At 44.3% G+C, this 18,462-nt stretch overlaps 1 protein-coding gene and 1 long non-coding RNA gene across 2 annotated transcripts in view; one reads left to right on the forward strand and one right to left on the reverse strand.

Annotated features, from left to right (window-relative positions):
• Positions 1–18,462, reverse strand: part of LOC144503867 (uncharacterized) — a 208,978-nt gene that overhangs the window by 35,844 nt on the left and 154,672 nt on the right. The window lies entirely within an intron of this gene.
• Positions 1–18,462, forward strand: part of map3k13 (mitogen-activated protein kinase kinase kinase 13) — an 81,897-nt gene that overhangs the window by 20,125 nt on the left and 43,310 nt on the right. The window contains exons 4-8 of the mRNA XM_078228869.1: positions 552–743; positions 5,052–5,210; positions 6,155–6,313; positions 12,915–13,023; positions 16,849–16,958. Coding sequence (XP_078084995.1) covers positions 552–743; positions 5,052–5,210; positions 6,155–6,313; positions 12,915–13,023; positions 16,849–16,958 — 729 coding nt within the window. The remainder of the gene's footprint in view (positions 1–551; positions 744–5,051; positions 5,211–6,154; positions 6,314–12,914; positions 13,024–16,848; positions 16,959–18,462) is intronic.

Consider the following 18,462-nt stretch of genomic DNA (forward strand, 5'->3'; position numbering starts at 1 on the left):
TTGCCTGGTGATTGTCGAGCGGTGTTCATTCATCCGTTGTCGGATTTATGTCACATTATCAGTAACCCCCACAGCTTGCCTCCTGGGCTTGCAGAATTTCACTAGCTGTTCTGTCTGGAGACAATACACATCTCTTTAACCTGTGTTGAATGCTCCCTCCACCCACATTGTCTGTACATTTAAGACCTGGCTGGCTGTAGAGATTTGCATTCTAATCAGTATTCTGTAATTTGATTTCTGTGTCTGTTTGCACTGTTTGAGAACAGATAACCACTCCATCTGACGAAGGAGCTGTGCTCCGAAAGCTTATGGTATTTGCTACCAAATAAACCTGTTGGACTTTAACCTGGTGTTGTGAGACTTCTTACTTTAAGTGATGCACAGGGAGGATGGTGTAGTAATGTGGGTGGGGCTGTGGGGCAGCAGGAATTGGTAATTACATGTTGGTCAGGTTTTGGCTGACTTGAGCTAAGTATTGCCAGTAAACTAAACTAACACTATTGGAACAGCAATGTCCATGTGGTAAGATGTTGAACTTTCTTTTTCCACAGGGGTGTATGCACGCAGGCTCCATGTTACTGCATTATTATGGAGTATTGTGCCCATGGCCAGTTATACGAGGTTCTACGGGCAGGCCGGAAGATCACACCCCGGTTGTTGGTGGACTGGTCCTCAGGAATTGCCAGCGGAATGAACTACCTACATCTACACAAAATTATCCATAGAGACCTCAAATCACCCAAGTGAGTGAATGATGTCTACTCAGTCTCTCCTCATATGACAGCCCTACCACCCCAGGAATCAGCCTGATAAATCTTCACTGAACTCTCTCTAAAGCAAGAACATCCTTCCTCAGCTAAGGACACCAAAACTGCACACAATACTCCAGTGTGGCCTCACCAACACCCTATACAATTGCAATAAACATTCCTATTCCTATACTCAAATCACTATGAAGGCCTACATACCTTCTTCACTGCCTGTTGTACCTGCATGCTTCTTTCAGCAACTAATGCTCGAGGACACCAAGTCCTCACTGAGTATCCATCTCTCTCAGTTTACACCCATTCAAATAATAATCTGCCTTTCTATTTTTGCTACCAAAGTGGATAACCTCACATTTATCCACATTATACTTCATCTACCATGCATTTGCCCACTCACTCAGCTTGTCCAAATCACGCTGAAGAATCTCTGCATCCTCCTCACAGCTCACCCTCCCACCCAACTTTGCATCATCTGCAAATTTGGAGATAATGCATTTAGTCCCCTTATCCAAATCATTAATGTATAATGCGAACAGTTGGGGTCCTAGCACAGATCCGTGCGGTACGCCACCAGTCACTGACTGCCAATCAGGAAAAGACTCATTTATTCCAACGTTTTGCTTCCTGTCTGTTAACCAGCTTACTATCCGTCTCAAGACACTACCCGCAATCCCATGCGCTTTAACTTTACATAGTAGTCAGCTATGTGAGACCTTGTCGGAAATCTTCTGAAAGTCTAAATAAACCACATTCACCGGTTCTTCCTGGGCAACTCTACTGGTTACATCCTCAAAGAATTCCAGTACATTTGTCAAGCACGATTTCCCTTTCGTAAATCCATGTTTTGTCTGATTATATCACTGCTTTCCAATTGCTGTGCTATAAAATGCTTGACAATGGACTCTAGCAACTTCCCCAGTACCGACGTTAGGCTCACCGGTCTATAGCTCCCTGTTTTCTCTCTACCTCCCTTTTTGAATAGCGGGCTTACATTAGCTACCCTCCAATCTGTAAGAACTATTCCAGAGTCCAAAGAATTTTGGAAAATTACCACCAATGGTTTTCCTATTTTAGGACCACTTCCTTAAGTAGCTTGGGATGAAGATTATCAGGCCCTGGAGATTTATTTGCCTTCAATCCCATTGATTTCCCCAAAACCATTCCTCTACTAATGCTGATTCCCTTCAGTTCCTCACTAAAACTTGTTTCTCAGAACTTCCAGTAATCATTCATGTCTTCCTTTGTGAAGACAGAAGCAAAGTATAAATTTAGTTCCTCAGCCATTTCTTTGTTCCCTGTTATGAATTCTCCTGTTTCTGACTGTAATGGGCCTACGTTCGTTTTTGTCAATCTTTTTCTCTTTACATACCGATAGAAACTTTAATAGTCAGTTTTTATGTTCCCTGTTAGCTTACTTTCATACTCTATTTTTCCCTTCTTAATCGATTCCTTGGTCCTCCTTTGTTTAATTTTAAACTGCTCCTGATCCTCAAGTCTATTTATTGCTTTTTCTTGCCAATTTGTATGCTGCTTCTTTGAATCTAATACTATCTCTAATTTCCCTTGTAAACCATGGTTTGGCCACAGTCCCCTTTCCACTCTTGCGCCAGATAGGAATAAACAACTTTTGGAATTCACCTATTTGTTCCTTGAATGCTTTCCAATGCCTGTCCATTGTCCTTCCTTTCAGTGATGTTTCCCAGTCCATCATAGCCAATTCATGTCTCATACCATCATAGTTACCTTTATTGAGATTCAGGACCCTGCTCTCAGAATCAACTAACTCACTATCCACCTTGATAAAAATTGTATCATATTATGGTCACTCATCCCCAAGGGTTCTCTCACAACTAGATTGCCAACTAATCCTTTCTCATTGCTCAATTCCCAGTCCAAGATTATCTGCTCCCTTGTTGGTTCCTCAATGTATTGGTCCAGAAAACCATCCTGTATACACTCCATAAATTCCTCCTCTATTCTACTGTGACTAATTTGACTCACTTCATTACATTCAAGGTGACACCAATGCAAATTGTTTTTGCTGTTGTTGATTCTAGTCATTGAGATGATTTTGGAAAACATTTGCTACTTTTCTTGGATGCCATGGGTGTTTACTTTTCTGAGCAGTTTTGTCATGTGGGACCTTGTCAAAAGCCTTGCCAAAATCCATGTTGGTTACTTCAAATGAGCCGCCCACATCAACCCTCCTTGTTATCGCCTCAAAAAACGAAACGAGTTAGTCAACATGACTTTTCCTTAACAAATCCATGTTGACTGCCTTTGATTAATCTGTACCTTTCTAAATGAATATTTATGCTGTCACTCAGAATTCTTTCCAATAATTTGCCTTTCATCAGGATTCGGCTGACTGGCCTCAAATATATCAGCATATCCGTTTATTTTTAAACAACGGTACAACAATAGCAGTCATCCAGCCCCATGGCAACATGCATTAGCCAGAAAGAACCAAAAAATGATGAGCAGAGTTTTCACTATTCCCCTCCTTGTTTCTTTTAGCAGCTTGGGATACATTTCATGTAGTCCTGGTTTATGCACTTTCAAAGATGCTAAACCTCTTATATTTATTTTTTCACCATCTTTATTCCCCCCCCTCAAGTATTTCACTCCCCTGCTTAACTACGATGTCCATATCATCCCCTTCCTTTATGTAAAGTATTCATTAGGAATCATGTTCATCTCTCCCACCTTGATGCACAGGTTTTGGTTTCTAATTTATTTTTCCTTTGTTATCGTCTTTCTCTTTTTATTTATCTTTTCATAAAACGTCTTTAAGTTTTCCTCAATTTTACTCGTCAATTTTTTTCATGTCCTCTCTTTTCTTTCCCAGTTTCCTAATTGATTTCACTTTCTATGTTCCTCCAGGTTCCCTGCAGTGTTAAACTGCTGGTATCTGCCTGACATGAGCTTTCTTTTTGGGAGTCTCTCCTTTTTCTCTGTGGGAACGTATTTACTTTGAGCCCTCACTGCCTCCTCCTCGAATGTCTCCCACTTCTCTGACGCTAATTTACCTTCGAGTAGCTGCTTCTAGTCCACAAATCACATCTCACCTTAAATTTTTTATTCTAGCTCTGTCTTTGTCCTTTTTCATAACTACTCTAAAATCCAACTTAACTTCCAGCAAAATACTCTCGCGCTGATAATCCCTTCCACCGGTTCAGTTCCATTTCCTAAAACTAAGTTCAAAACTGCCTCTCTGTTGGGCTGCTATGTACTGGCTAAAGATGTGTTGTTGAATCCATTTCAGAATTTGGTATCGTTTGCACTGGATTTTCACCCAGATAATATTAGGATAGTTGAAATTCCTTACAATTGCTGTCCTATTGTGTCTGCATTTCTAAGTCATTTGCAACAATCTCTCTGATTGTGTGAGGGTCTATTGTACATCACAACCCTTTATCATTCTTCACTTCAATCCATTTAGCTTCATTTGATAATCCTTCTAGTTTTTCATCCCTCCTTGCCGTTGTGCTTGTTTCTTTATCTAATACTGCGATCCCCATCCTTTTTATCCACTTCTGTATCCTGTCTGAAAACCCTATAAGCAGGAATACTGAGCCACTGTTTCTGCCCTTCTTCAAGCCAAATTTCAGTAATAGCTAGGAAATCTAACTTCCAGATGTCTATCTGTGCTCTCTGCTCATATGTCTGATTCAGCAGACGCCTTACCCTTAACTCCACACAAACAAACACATATGTAGGCAAATAGACATAAACACGTGAATGCACACACAATAGGCAGATGTACATGCAAAAGACAAAACTGTCCACTAACACACATAAGTAAATGTATATGCATACAAAGATATGCATACATACACACAGCAAATGTACATGTATAGGTGGGAATTTAATCAAGAGTTTGGGTGGTTTATGTGTAGGATTACAGATCCATGGAGTGAGTTAAAGTTTGGAATATAATTGAGGGAAACTACACTTGTGTGTGGCCACTGACCGCCCTCCCGAAAACGACATGTGTGTGGTGATACCTTATTCTGTGCCCCCAACCCTCTTCACCACTCACCTATATTAAATAACTGTGTCTAGACTATAACATTATGGTAGCCCTTCACAGGGTGTCAGTAATTGTCTGTTGTCAAGAGAACAATATTTAGAAGGGAAGTGGGGAAGTTGGAAGAGACTTTAAACAGGACTTGCTTGAATGCACTGTACCAGTGGTCTGCTGATTGGCAGCTTATTATGCCCTGGCTTTAACCAGTGCTGCAGGTCAGTTTAATAGACTTTGGCCCCTCTCTCCTGTTTCAGTGTGCTGGTTACCCATGACGACACTGTGAAGATCTCCGACTTTGGTACCTCCAAGGAGCTAAGCGACAAGAGCACCAAGATGTCCTTTGCTGGCACCGTGGCCTGGATGGCCCCCGAGGTGATTCGCAATGAGCCTGTGTCTGAGAAAGTGGACATTTGGTGAGTAACGAACAGAACTGGCAACTTAACTCCTCATTCACCAATGGTTGAACTGTGGCCCATATCTGACGCAAAAGTTAAACTTGGCAAATACAGCAAAAGAGTCAACAATCTGTTTTTCTTCCAACAGAACATTGCAGATCACGTGCTGGAAGTTTGTGAAATGATGGAAGGATGAGAGAGGGCAGCTAGAGACAGATTATTTGACAGATTATTTTCCAGTCATTGAAGGCTGAAGAAGGAAGGATCATAGTTACATGATTAAATCTCAGAGATTTGGAACAGAGAACAGGATAAAGTCTGTCCACAGAGAGTTGGGATGGGATGATGTGGAATTTACTTCCAGGTTAAATGGTTGTGACAGAGAATACGCCGATGTTACATAGGCCAAGTGGATGAAGGAATAGCAGTACAGAGTGGGTTACTAGTCCTCTAAGAGCAGGGATTAGGTTGCTCTTTCAAATAGTTGGTACAGGTACGATGGATCAAATGGCGTCCTTCCATGTTGTATGATTAGGACTATTTGCTCAGACGGAGGGAAAGCCTCAAGGCGGATTAATTGGGCCAATGATCTGTTTTCACATTGAATTTCCGGGTTCCTGTCTTAGGCAATGTCTGGGGAACAGCTGGACTATGGGCCTTCGATATCAGAATGCATTGATTTCAAAGGACAAATCAGCGCAGGCTGGATTGGAACAAAGCTCCACTGAACAATGACCACTGTCTGTCCCACTGATCACTCGGTCCCTTTGCCTCTAATCCTTATTGAGATCTATAACAAATGTCATTTGTAGCAGGGTCAATGCCTATTATCCCACAGTTGTATCATTGCAGATTTATCTACCAAACAGCCGCTGAACTACCCTGTCAACCTATTGATGTCTGCACTTCTGGTGCAGTTAGAATTTCACCCGCTGTTTTGTTTGTCTTCCACTCTACTACAGGTCGTTCGGGGTAGTGTTATGGGAGTTACTGACTGGAGAGGTGCCCTACAAGGATGTGGATTCTTCTGCTATCATCTGGGGCGTGGGCAGTAACAGCCTGCACCTACCTGTCCCATCCACCTGCCCTGACGGCTTTAAGATCCTCATGAAACAAACCTGGTGAGAGCCACTGTATCTATCCCCTATCGAGCTGATAGTTGACACTCATACACAGGTCAGCCAATGGGGAGCAACTTTGTTCTGGTACTATCCATCATGAGAAACTTTGGGGAGGAGGGGGAGAGAGAGCCAGGGGCAGGGAGAGAGAGCCAGGGGCAGGGAGAGAGAGAAACAGGGGCAGGGAGAGAGAGAAACAGGGGCAGGGAGAGAGAGAGCCAGGGGCAGGGAGAGAGAGAGCCAGAGGCAGGGAGAAAGAGAGCCAGGGGCAGGGAGAGAGAGAGAGCCAGGGGCAGGGAGAGAGAGAAACAGAGAGGTAGGGTAGAAAGAGAGGAAGGAGAGAAAGAGAGCTGGATGGAGAGGGAGCAACAGTCAGGAATCAGATGGAGAGGAAGCCAGGGGAGTAGGAGAGACTGAGGGAGTTGGAAGGTAAGGAGAGAGAGAGAGAAAGAGAGAGCCAATCTGGAGAGAAAGAAAACAAATGGGGAGAGCCCGGGGGGAAAGAGAGGGGAGGGAGTTCAGGGGAAGGCAGAGAGAGCTGAAAGGCGGAGCGAGCAAGCCAAAGTTAGAGAGCGAGGGAGAGAGAGCCAAACAACTGGGGAGGTGGAGAAAGTGAGATAGATGGAATGTGGTGGGAGGAGGAAGTGTGGGGTAAGGGACAATCATGGGGGGGGAGAGAGAGAGTGAGGAGAGAGCTGGGAGGAGAGGGAGACTGACAGAAAGAGAATGGAGGGGAGAGGGAGATAGTGAGAGAGAGAGAGAGCCCGGGAGAGGAAAAGCCATTTCTCAGTTCCTGGGTTTTGATATACTCCACATTGTTTCATAGGCTGGCCAGCATCTGTAATAAGTGGAAGTTGACTTACCCATTTCATTAGGATGGGAGGGTGAGTTCCATCTTGCCCATCAGATGGGGCATCTGAAACAAGCTGGCACAAGGACACGGTTAGAGCACAGGACTTCAGGAAAGCTCTTTGGGGGAAGGGCAAGGATGGCCGAATATTATTTAAGCTTCCAGTTTCCTCTTACACACAGAACTGAACAACATCACTTTTCAGTGAAAAGTCTGAGCTGAAATCATTGGACATTGATATGGGGCATGTGGTGAAACATGGGTTGCACTCCTAAACGACATGCCCAGGCTGCAGGGCAAGTGGTGGCCGCTGGAGCTGTTCCATGATTCTCCTTTGGACAGGCTACATGGCATAGCTGTCTGGGCCACACTGAGCAAAGTCAAAGTGCATTCACACAGGAGAGAGTCTAGTGGATACAAACCTAACCTCTCCAACCTCTCCTCATAAGACAGCCCGCCAAGTCCTGGTATTAGTCTCGTAAACCTTCTTTAAACCGCTTCTAAGCATTTACATCTTTCCTTAAATAAGGAGACTATTACTGTACACAGTACTCCACAATGTCCTGTACAACTGAAACATAACCTCCCTACTTTTGCAATCATTTCCCCTCACAATAAATGGTAACATTCTATTAATTAGCTTTCCTAATTACTTGCTGTACCCGAATACCAGCCTTTTGCGATTCATGCACCATGACACTCAGGTCCCTCTTGGTCCTCCATGCTGAATTCCAAACTGTTCCCAATACTTGGGCTTGCTAAATAAAAGCAAATTACTGCAGATGCTGGAATCTGAAACCAAAAGAGAAAATATTGGAAAATTTCAGCAGGTCTGGCAGCATCTGTAAGGAGAGAAAAGAGCTGACGTTTCGATTCTAGATGACCCTTTGTCAAGCTGCATTGACAAAGGGTCATCTAGACTTGAAACATCGTCTCTTTTCTTTCCTACAGATGCTGCCAGACCTACTGAAATTTTCCAGTATTTTCTCCTTGGGCTTGCTACCTTTTTTTTAAGCACCTTCATAGGACGACTCTTTAAGTCTAATACTATCCGTAAATTATTTTGTTAGCCATGGTTGGGCCATTTTTCTTTTGTTTTTGCTCCAGAAAGGAATGTATAACTTTTGGAATGCAAACATTAGTTCCTTAAATATTAGCCATTGCCTAGTCACCATCATATCTTTTAATAAAGTTCCCCAATCTATCTTAGCCAACTCATCCCTTACACTTCATCGTCTCCTTTGTTTAGATTTAGGACTCTAATTTTGGATTGTACTACTTCACTTTCCATCTTGATGAAGAATTCTTTCATGTTATGGTCACCCTTCCCTAAAGAACCTCACACGACAAGACTATCAACAATACCAAATCTGGGATTGTCTGTTCCCTTGTTGGTTCCTCAATGTACTAGTCTATAAAACCATTTCATACTCCAGGAATTAATCTGCCACAGTATTATTGCCAATTTGGTTTGCCCAGTCTGTTTGTCACCCTGATTACTGCAACATCCTTGCTACATGCATCTCTAATTTTCTATTTAATGTCGTCCCTACCTTTACCATGACTATTTGGAGACCCATAGACAACTCCCACTCATATTTTTCACTCTTGTTGCATCGTAGCTCCATCCAGACTGATTCTACATCTAGATTTTCTGAGCTAATATTCTATCTGACTATTGCACTGATTTCATCCTTAATTTACAATCCCGTCCCACCCCTGCAAGGATATTGGCCCCAGTCCTGCTGGGGTACAACCCGCCCAGCTTATACATGTCCCATCTTCTCCAGAATCTGTCCCAATGCCTCAGGAATCAAAATTGCTCCTTCTAACATTCTCTCCAGTATTCACCTTGTGTTTTCTCCAATTCCTGATCTCATTAGCATGTGGCACTGGGAGTCATCCTGAGATTACGACCTTTGAGGTCCTGCTTTTTAATTTATTTCCTAGCTCCATATATTCTGCTTCAAAGACTCATCTTTTTACCTACGTTATTGGTGCAGAGATAAACCATGGCCTCTGGCTGTTCACCCTCTTCCTTCAGATTATCCTGCAGTCGCTTAGTGACTTCCTTGACCCTGGCACCAGGGAGGAAACATACCATCCTGTTGTCATGTCTGCAGCCACAGAAGCATCAATCCTTTCCCCTTACAACAGGACCTCTATCACTATTGTGCTCCCCCAGTGTAGCTGAGCGGCCCATGGTGCCCCAGACTTGGCTTTTGCTGTGATCCCTAAGAAACCATCTCCCCCAGCCGGATTCAAAATGGAAAATCTGATAGAGACGGAGGGATCCAGAAGACTCCTACGCTACCTGACCAGTGCTTTTACTCTGTCTGGCTGTCACCCACTCTGTTTCTGTCTGTGCGCTCTTTATTAGTGTGTGACCATATCATTGTACATGATACCCATGAGGATCTCATCCTTTGAGATGCTCCACAGTGACTCCAGCCACAGCTCCAGATACACAAATGTGGATTTTGAGTAGCTGCAGCTGGAGACACTTCTGGTACACATGGTTGCCCTGGACACTGGCAGTGCCCCTGACTTCCCACATTGCACAGGAGGAGCATTCCATGTGGCTGAACTCCCCTTACTTTTCTTCCTCTAGTTTAAAGAATATTAAATATATACCTGGGACCTTACTTTACTTCTTATACTTTAAGCACTACTTAATTGAAACTGAAGACCAATTTTTATTTTAAAGACTGTACAGTAGAAATATTCACCAGGTCCTACTTAAGACCACCACCGCTCCTCGCGTTGGCTCCCAGTTCAATGAACTTATGTTTTCCTGTCACTCTTGGATGTTTTCAAAAATCATCCCTTTCTACTGCTGGTCTCCAATCAGCTTATTCTCCTGTAGCATGCTCAGTGCTTATCGGAACACTGCCTGATGTACATCTGTGTACATCACTGCCCTACAGTGGCTAATTGTGGGTATTACAGCAGAGATATTAACAGCAACAATAAGGAACATCAGCTGTAGAACAGCTTGGCCTCTTCCTATTATGGCCACAAACATGGCCACTTGAGTAAGGTGTCAAAGGTCAGCTAGCCCCATCTGTCTGTCTCTCCCTTTCTCTTTCTTTGTCTCTCTCGCTCTGTCTTTCTCTGCCTGTTTCTCTCTTTCTGTCATTTGCTCTTTGGCCCTCTCCCTCCTCTCTTTTTATCTCTCTCCTTCTCTAGTATGATACTCCAGTGCAGTATAGTGGGAGTTGTTAAAGATCCTGCAGCACTATTCTGAAGAAGAACAGGCGATTTGGCCAATATTTATCCTTCAACCAACATCTTTGACTAAGATTCACTGCAATTTATTGTTTGAAAATGGTTATATTTCCTTATATAACATCAGTAAATATATTATCATACTCCAATGGCTATAAAATGTTCCTGAGGGTGACAATGGCAATATTTTAAAAAATAACGTTTTTCTTTCCATTCCTCTCCTCCTTGCTGTTCCTCTTTATCTCTATTTCTCTCTCTCTATCTTTCTTTCTTCCTCTCTCTCTCTCCTCCCTCTCTTTTGCACACTCCCTCTCTGTCTTTGATATAGTTAATCTCACCACCCCCCTCCTCCCCCAAAGCCACTCCTCCTTCATCCAGCTGGGCAGGACTGCGCTCGTCTGCTTCCAATTCCATCCCATCATAGCCAGAGAATCTCCTGCAGCGGCTTCTCTTCCTGCTCCTTGACTATTTCCCTCTGGTGTCCCTCAGGGATCTATCCTTGCCCCCCCCCTCCTGTTTCTCATCTACATGATACTGCTTGGCGACATCATGTGAAAGTACATCAAGTTCCAAATGTACACTGACCACACTGAGTTCTACCAAACCACCACTTCTCTCACTCTCTCCGCTGCCTTGAACTTGACGCACAGCTTTCCTGACATCTAGTTGTGGATGAGCAGAAATTTCCTCCAAATAAATGCTGTGAAAACCAAAGCCATTGTCTTCGGTAACCATGTCCTATCCACCGACTGCTTCCCCTCTCCTTGGTCATAATCAGAGGCTGAAATGATAACTTTGGCTCTCATTGACTCTAAGATGAGCTTCAGAATACAGATCCTGCCCACCAGCAAGACTCCCTATTTCCACCGGAATGCCATTATCTGTTCACTCCCCTGTTAGCTCATCTGCTGCTGAAACCCTTTCTTACTGTAGACTTGCCTGTTCCAATGTGCACCAGACTACTCCAATCTTCCACCCTCCTTAAATAGGAGCTCATCCAAAACTCTGCTGCTTGTACCCAAACTTGCACCTCATCATGTTTATCCATCACCCCTGTGCTCATCAGCTCTGCAACTTGTTTTTTAAAAAAATTTTAAATCCCCCCCATTGGCTTGTCCCTCCCTATCTCTGTCACCTCCTACAGCTCTGCTAGGTTTCCCCCGGTGCATCTCCCCTATTGGTTGACATGCCTCCAGCTCCCTAAGCCCTAAACTCTGGAACTCCCTCTCTAAACCTCTCCACCTCGCTCCTCCCTTACCATGTTCCTTAAAGCTGATGTCTTCGACCAAGCTTTTGATCACTCAGATCCCTTTAGATGGCTCGGTGTCATCTTTTATGAATGTTTCTGTGAAGTGCCTTGGGATGTTTTATTGCATTACAGACACTTTCTAGGTGCAAGTGTCTCTGTCACTCGCACTGGGCATACATTTGAATTTGTTTGTTAGATAAAACTATTGCAAATCGACAACACATTTTTCATCTCTCATTCTTTTATTTCCATGGAAGTCAAAATTATCTCCTCAGTCTCTCTCCATTGCTTTGTCTCCCCATCTCTTTCTGTCTCACTCTCGGAATCTCTATTTCTCTCCTTCTCTCTCCTTCATCTCTTTCTGTATCTATTTCTCTGGGAATCTCTTTGTATCACTTTTTATGTCTCTCTCTCTCTCTATCTATCTCTCTCTGTATCACTGTCTTTCCCCCTCTGTCTCACTCTGGCTCTCTGTTCCTCTATATCTATCTCTCTCTAAAGTGTAAAAGTTAAAGTTTATTTATTAGTCACAAGTAAAGCTTACATTAACACTGCAGTGAAGTTACTGTGAAATTCCCCTGGTCGCCGCACTCCGGCGCCTGTTCGGGTCAATGCACCTAACCAGCACGTCTTTCAGACTGTGGAGGAAACCGGAGCACCCAGAGGAAACCCACACAGACATGGGGAGAACGTGCAGACTCCACACAGACAGTGACCCAAACCAGGAATCGAACCCGGGTCCCTGGCGCTGTGAGGCGCTGTTTCTTTGTATCGCTATCTGTCTCTCTTCCTCTCCCTGTCTGCATCTTTCTGTTTCTCTGTTTCTATCTTTCTGTATATCTCTTCCTGTTTCTCTTTGTGTGTCTCTCTCTCTGTAAGTCGCTCTTTCTCTCTTATCTCTTCTGCTGTTGTGCAATGGCTCATGCAAATCTATCAAATTTGCTCAAAAAGTGCTGGAAATATTCAGCAGGTCAAGCAGCATTTGCAGAGAGAGAAAACCAAAGTTGACACTTCAGATTAATGTGGTGTCACGTCATTGACCTGAAATGTAACTTTAGGCCACCTGTTGATCCTGATGGATGTCGGGCCCCATAATCTGTCTGGGGCGCACATTGGAAAAGGGTGAAAGTTGTTTAGGGTCATTCAGAACTATTGGGAAACAGCAGACAGCTTGTCACAGCACGTAGAAGAGAAAATAAGATGGCAAACTGCCAACTATGTGGCCTTGTTTGGTGTGGATGTGCTATTGTTAAACAGATGCTGCTCTCCGCTTTCAGGCACAGTAAACCTCGCAACCGACCGTCCTTCCGGCAGATCCTCCTCCACCTGGACATTGCATCCGCTGACGTGTTGGGCACCCCTCAGGAGACCTACTTTAAATCTCAGGTAATATGATTGGTCAGAGACTGAGACCAGCCTGTGGGACAGATGCATCTTAATATTCAGATATTCGCAGGGCCCTTCCCTCCCCCAGCCAGGGGAGCCCCAGGTCTCTGAGTTTACCGAGGTCAGTTGGGATGGAACAGTTGACCTCAGTGTTGAGGGCAGGTCATGGAACATTGGGCCCCTCCCAGTCACATCTAGTGCATGGACGGGCATGAAGGCCAGGGTCTGGCCTTGGCCATGGTGCCCTCCATAGCCAAACAACCTGCCCATGTTTAAAGAGTGGTAATTAGAATGAGATACTGAAACACTGCCCGGTGGCCATGGAGCCCTTAGCCCAAGCATTATATTACCTTGATGGTAGGAGGAAATTGGCAGGGGAGGGACACGTGGACAGAGGGTAACTTTAATACTGTTTGGAGGTAATGTCCAATTTGTAAAGCATCAAAGTGCACATGATACAGTTGTTCATCCTTCATAGTGGAAGATGGCCATGGCATCAGTTAGAATTCATTGAGTTAAGGTGATGTGTTTGAAGAGGAATACTCAGTCCAGTTTGAACATGAAACATGTTGGACACACGAGTATTGTTGGTGCGGTAGATTTGCTTGTGGCTCTGGACACAGTTGGCCAATGCGACTCTGTTCTGTCCGCGCTGTATAGAATGATGCAAGGTTCTCCCATGTCTCGGGGCGTTGTTAACACTCTTCAGTAAAACCTTCAGGATGCCCTTGAAGCGCTATTTCTGGCCTCCGTATGAACATTTCCCTTCAATTAACTTGCCGCAGAGGAGCTTTTTTGGCAAACGTTCATCAGGCATTCTGGCAACATGTCCCGCCCATCTCAGCTGAGCTCCCTTCAGCAGAATGTTGATACTGGGCATGGCAATCAGGGAGAGAATCTCAGCATAAGGAGCCTGGTTCTGCCAGCTGATCTTGAGTAGTCTCTGTCAGCCAGTTATGTGAAAGCGATGTAACTTGTTTGAATGCCTGGAGTAAGCTGTCCACATCTCAGAAGCACACAGGAGAGTGGGAGGGACATCTGCTTTGTGTATCTTCACTCTTGTTGAGAGACTAATTTCTGTTCACCCACAGACAGTTTTTATGTGCTGGCCTTAGCTATTCTGGCAAACATACAAACTTACAAATTAGACGCTGGAGTAGAGCCTGCTCCACCATTCAATATGATCATAGCTGATCTGATTGTAACCTTGACCCCACACTCTTGCCCACCCCTGATAATCTTTCACCCACTTGTTGATCAAGAATCTATCCAGCTCTGCCTTAAGAATATTCAAAAACTCTGCTTCCACTGTCTTTTGAGGAAGAGAGTTCCAGAGACACACAACCCTCTGAGAGAAAAACATTCTCCTCACCTCCATCTTAAATTCGCGACCCTTTATTTTTAAACAGTGACCCCGAGTTCTGGAATCTTTGATAGGAGGAAACATCCTCTCCACATCCTTCACAATAATCTCCTGGATCTTAAAGGTTTCAATCAAGTCATTTTCCTACTCTTCTAAACTCCAGTGGATACAAACCTAACCTCTCCAACCTTTCCTCATAAGACAACCCACCCATTCCTGGTATTGGTCTAGTAAACCTTCCCTGAACCGCTTCTAACGCGTTAACACCTTTCCTTAAATAAGGAGGTCAGAACTGTACTTTGGTGTTGACTTTGTCATCAATGTGAACTAGAATCATGGAATTCGAGTGCAGTGCAGAAGGAGGCCATTCGGCCCATCGAGTCTGCACCAACCACAATCCCACCCAGGCCTTTTCCCCATAAACCCACGTATTTACCCTGCTAATCCCACTGACACTAAGGGGCAATTTAACAAGGCCAATCAACCTAACCCGCACATCTTTGGACTGTGGGAGGAAACCAGAGCACCTGGAGGAAACCCATGCAGACACGGGGAGAATGTGCAAACTCCACACAGACAGTGACCCGAGGTCGGAACTGAACCTGGGTCCCTGGCGCTGTGAGGCGGCAGTGCTAACTACTCTGGGATACTAGGTTTACTCTGGAGCCTAGCATTTCCTCAGAACTGTTCTCTCTTTGACACCTTTGCTGGAAATGCTTTGAACTTAAGACTGTGAATTGGGGGCAGCACTGAGGAAATTCCAGGCCCATTGCAGGGTATTGGGTGTCAGCTCTAGCAATCACATTAAAAGATCCAATACCGGGCACCGGGCATTGATCGCAAGGAAAACTGAGGAATAGTAACTGCCCTCCATCGATGCATTACTGAAGATATCACAGATATCAAAACTGCCATGCACGAGGGTTGGAGCTTGATCCCCAATCCGTGCTTAGTTAACCTGTCAGGTCACACCTCAGGAAGGACATACTGGCACTGGAGCGGGTCCAGCGGAGATTCACACGGATGATCCCAGGAATGGTAGGCCTGACATACGATGAACGTCTGAGGATCGTGGGATTATATTCATTGGAGTTTAGGAGGTTGAGGGGAGATCTGATAGAAACTTACAAGATAATGAACGGCTTAGATAGGATGGACGTAGGGAAGTTGTTTCCATTAGCAGGGGAGACTAGGACGTGGGGGCACAGCCTTAGAATAAAAGGGAGTCACTTTAGAACAGAGATGAGGAGAAATTTCTTCAGCCAGAGAGTGGTAGGTCTGTGGAATTCATTGCCACAGAGGGCTGTGGAGGCCGAGACGTTGAGCGTCTTCAAGACAGAAATTGATAAATTCTTGATTTCTCGAGGAATTAAGGGCTATGGGGAGAGAGCGGGTAAATGGAGTTGAAATCAACCATGATTGAATGGTGGAGTGGACTCGATGGGCCGAATGGCCTTACTTCCGCTCCTATGTCTTATGGTCTTATGGTCTTATGGTAAGGAGAGGCGATGGCCCAGTGGTATTATCACTGGACTATTAATCCAGCAACTCAGCTAATGTTCTGGGGACCCGGGTTCGAATCCCGCCACAGCAGATGGTGGAATTTGAATTCAATAAAAAATCTGGAATTAAGTATCTACTGATGACCATGAAACCATTGTCGATTGTCGGAAAAACCCATCTGGTTCACTGATGTCCTTTAGGGAAGGAAATCTGCCACCTTTACTGGTCTGGCCTAAATGTGACTCCAGAGCCATAGCAATGTGGTTGACTCTCAACTGCCCTCCAGGGGCAACTAGGGATGGGCAATAAATTCTGGCCCAGCCAGCGATGCCCAGTTCCACGAATGAATAAAAGGTGAATAAATACTCATAGCTCAGTACCCCCGAGTCAGGTTTTCTTTTAGTTTATTCTTTCATGGGAGGTGGGCTTCGTTGGGGGCAAGACCACCATTTGTTGCTATCACTAATTGCCCTTGAACTGAATGGTTTGCTACGGCAGATTTCCTTCCCTAAAGGACAATTGTGAATTAGATGGGTTTTTACAATTAGCGACAGTGGTTTCATGGTCACTATTGCTGAGACTAACTTTCAATTCCAGATTTTCACTGATTGAATTCAGATTCCACCAGCTACCATTGTGGGATTTGAACCCATGTCCCCAGAGCATGAACCTAGGGCTCTGCATTACTCATCCACTAATATTACCATTAAAAAATCGTCTCACCCCAAAATGAAATAGTTCCTGCTCCTGATCCCTTACTGGGACTGTGGTCCTGTGGTCGTTGAGGATTGGGTTTGTTCGTGAGGTCTCTATAGTCAAACAGCCAACTGACAATCTCCGGTTCATACACAACAACCACAGAGGTACCAGAAATCAGAGAAGAATCTTGTGTATGAAGCTGCAGTGCTGGATTTCAGGAAGGAATCACACTTGTTAAAAAAAAGCGTGTTTGATTTCAGGCTGAATGGAGGGAAGAAGTGAAAAAGCACTTTGAAAAGATAAAGAGCGAAGGAACATGTATCCATCGGTTAGATGAAGAATTAATCAGACGAAGGAGAGAGGAGCTGAGGTATGTCCACTCATCTTATGTAATGCAGTACATTCTTTGTAACTTTAACCCTTGTTTTGAGTGTTAAGAGGCCCAGGTTTATTTCTCCCAGTACTGCCATGTTTTATGCTTAGTTACTGTATAACCCACTTACCCCACCCCATCAAAGTATGAAAATAAAACAACTTGGGGTGGAAATTCCTTTCACAATCCAATTCCAGGTCTAACCCTCATTCTGGGGGAAAGGAGGACCAAGTGGAGTAGTTGGCTACACTCCAGTCTTTCACTGCCACCTAGTGGGGAGCAAATATTCACACCCAGTTTAGAACACCTTCAATCTGTCGCTTGCTACCAATGACCAGCCAACAGGCCTCTGGCATAGGCTCTAACCTCATTAAGGCCTCGGGTTCCCAAGTCTCCAGAAATTATAATCTAGGACACTGCTGTGAGCAATAACTGGGAGAAAAGTCATAGGCTTCATTTGAAAAGATTTATTTTCTTTGAGTATGTTATTGTTAGAAATCAGTAAGAGTTTTAACAACACCAGGTTAAAGTCCAACAGGTTTATTTGGTAGCAAATACCATTAGCTCCACATCATTGTTAGAAATATCAGAGGTGGCAAAAAGGTTTTTGGCCTGTAAAGTGCTGGATCGAACCGAGTAAGATAGCTGCCCTAAGAGTGCATTCACTCCCTCACAACATGTTGTGTCAGGTGGCAATGTGAGGGAAAAGCTGATACTTATTTTTCTCTACGACCCACCAACTTTATACTCCGAACTCTCTCATGTTGTAGTCAAGCATTAGAGCAGTATTAGAAACTCATAGCTACGAAACCTTTCCAGATTATATCGATAAGAGTTAATGTGAGGAGGCCAGGCCATTCATGATTGTCTCCCTTCTGTCTACTCCCTAATGCACCACCCCTGTGACTCGTGATTACCCAATTGCTGGAGTGTGACCAGCTCGGTAGAGTTGAGTCCGTGCAAGAATCTTACATGTTCTTCACACTGGAGTGACTCCTCACACTGACATGTCAGCACTGCAGATTGTTAACCGAACACTAGCTGTCCCCCTGAAGGAAGCAAACACATTGCAGGAATCGCTGGCATCAATTTTGTTTTCTTATTCTTTAATGAAGGAATGGTCAGCTCATTCTTACCACACCATAGTGTTTGTAGTGACTTTCTGCATCATTGTATTTTCCCTCGAGTATGTTAGTGAGCAACAGGGAGATGTTTTTCCAGTGTCCATTTATTATCCTGATTGACAGATTGGCTCAATTGGTAAGACGTGTAACAAGTCTTCCTTAATTCCTTTATTCTACCTGAGTCACTGGGATTTGGTTGTAAGTCCTGCTCCAGGGACATTAAGCACATAATCTAGGTTGAGACCTCAGTGCAGTATGGAGGGGATGCTGCTCTGTCATAAGCGTCGGGCGCGATTTTCCCGCCCCACTTCGCTGGCTGAGTAGTGGGGCGGGAAATTTCAACGGTAGTCCAAAAATCAGAATCGCGCCCTCTTCCC

Source organism: Mustelus asterias, chromosome 14 (assembly GCF_964213995.1).
Source record: "Mustelus asterias chromosome 14, sMusAst1.hap1.1, whole genome shotgun sequence".
NCBI lineage: Eukaryota > Metazoa > Chordata > Chondrichthyes > Carcharhiniformes > Triakidae > Mustelus > Mustelus asterias.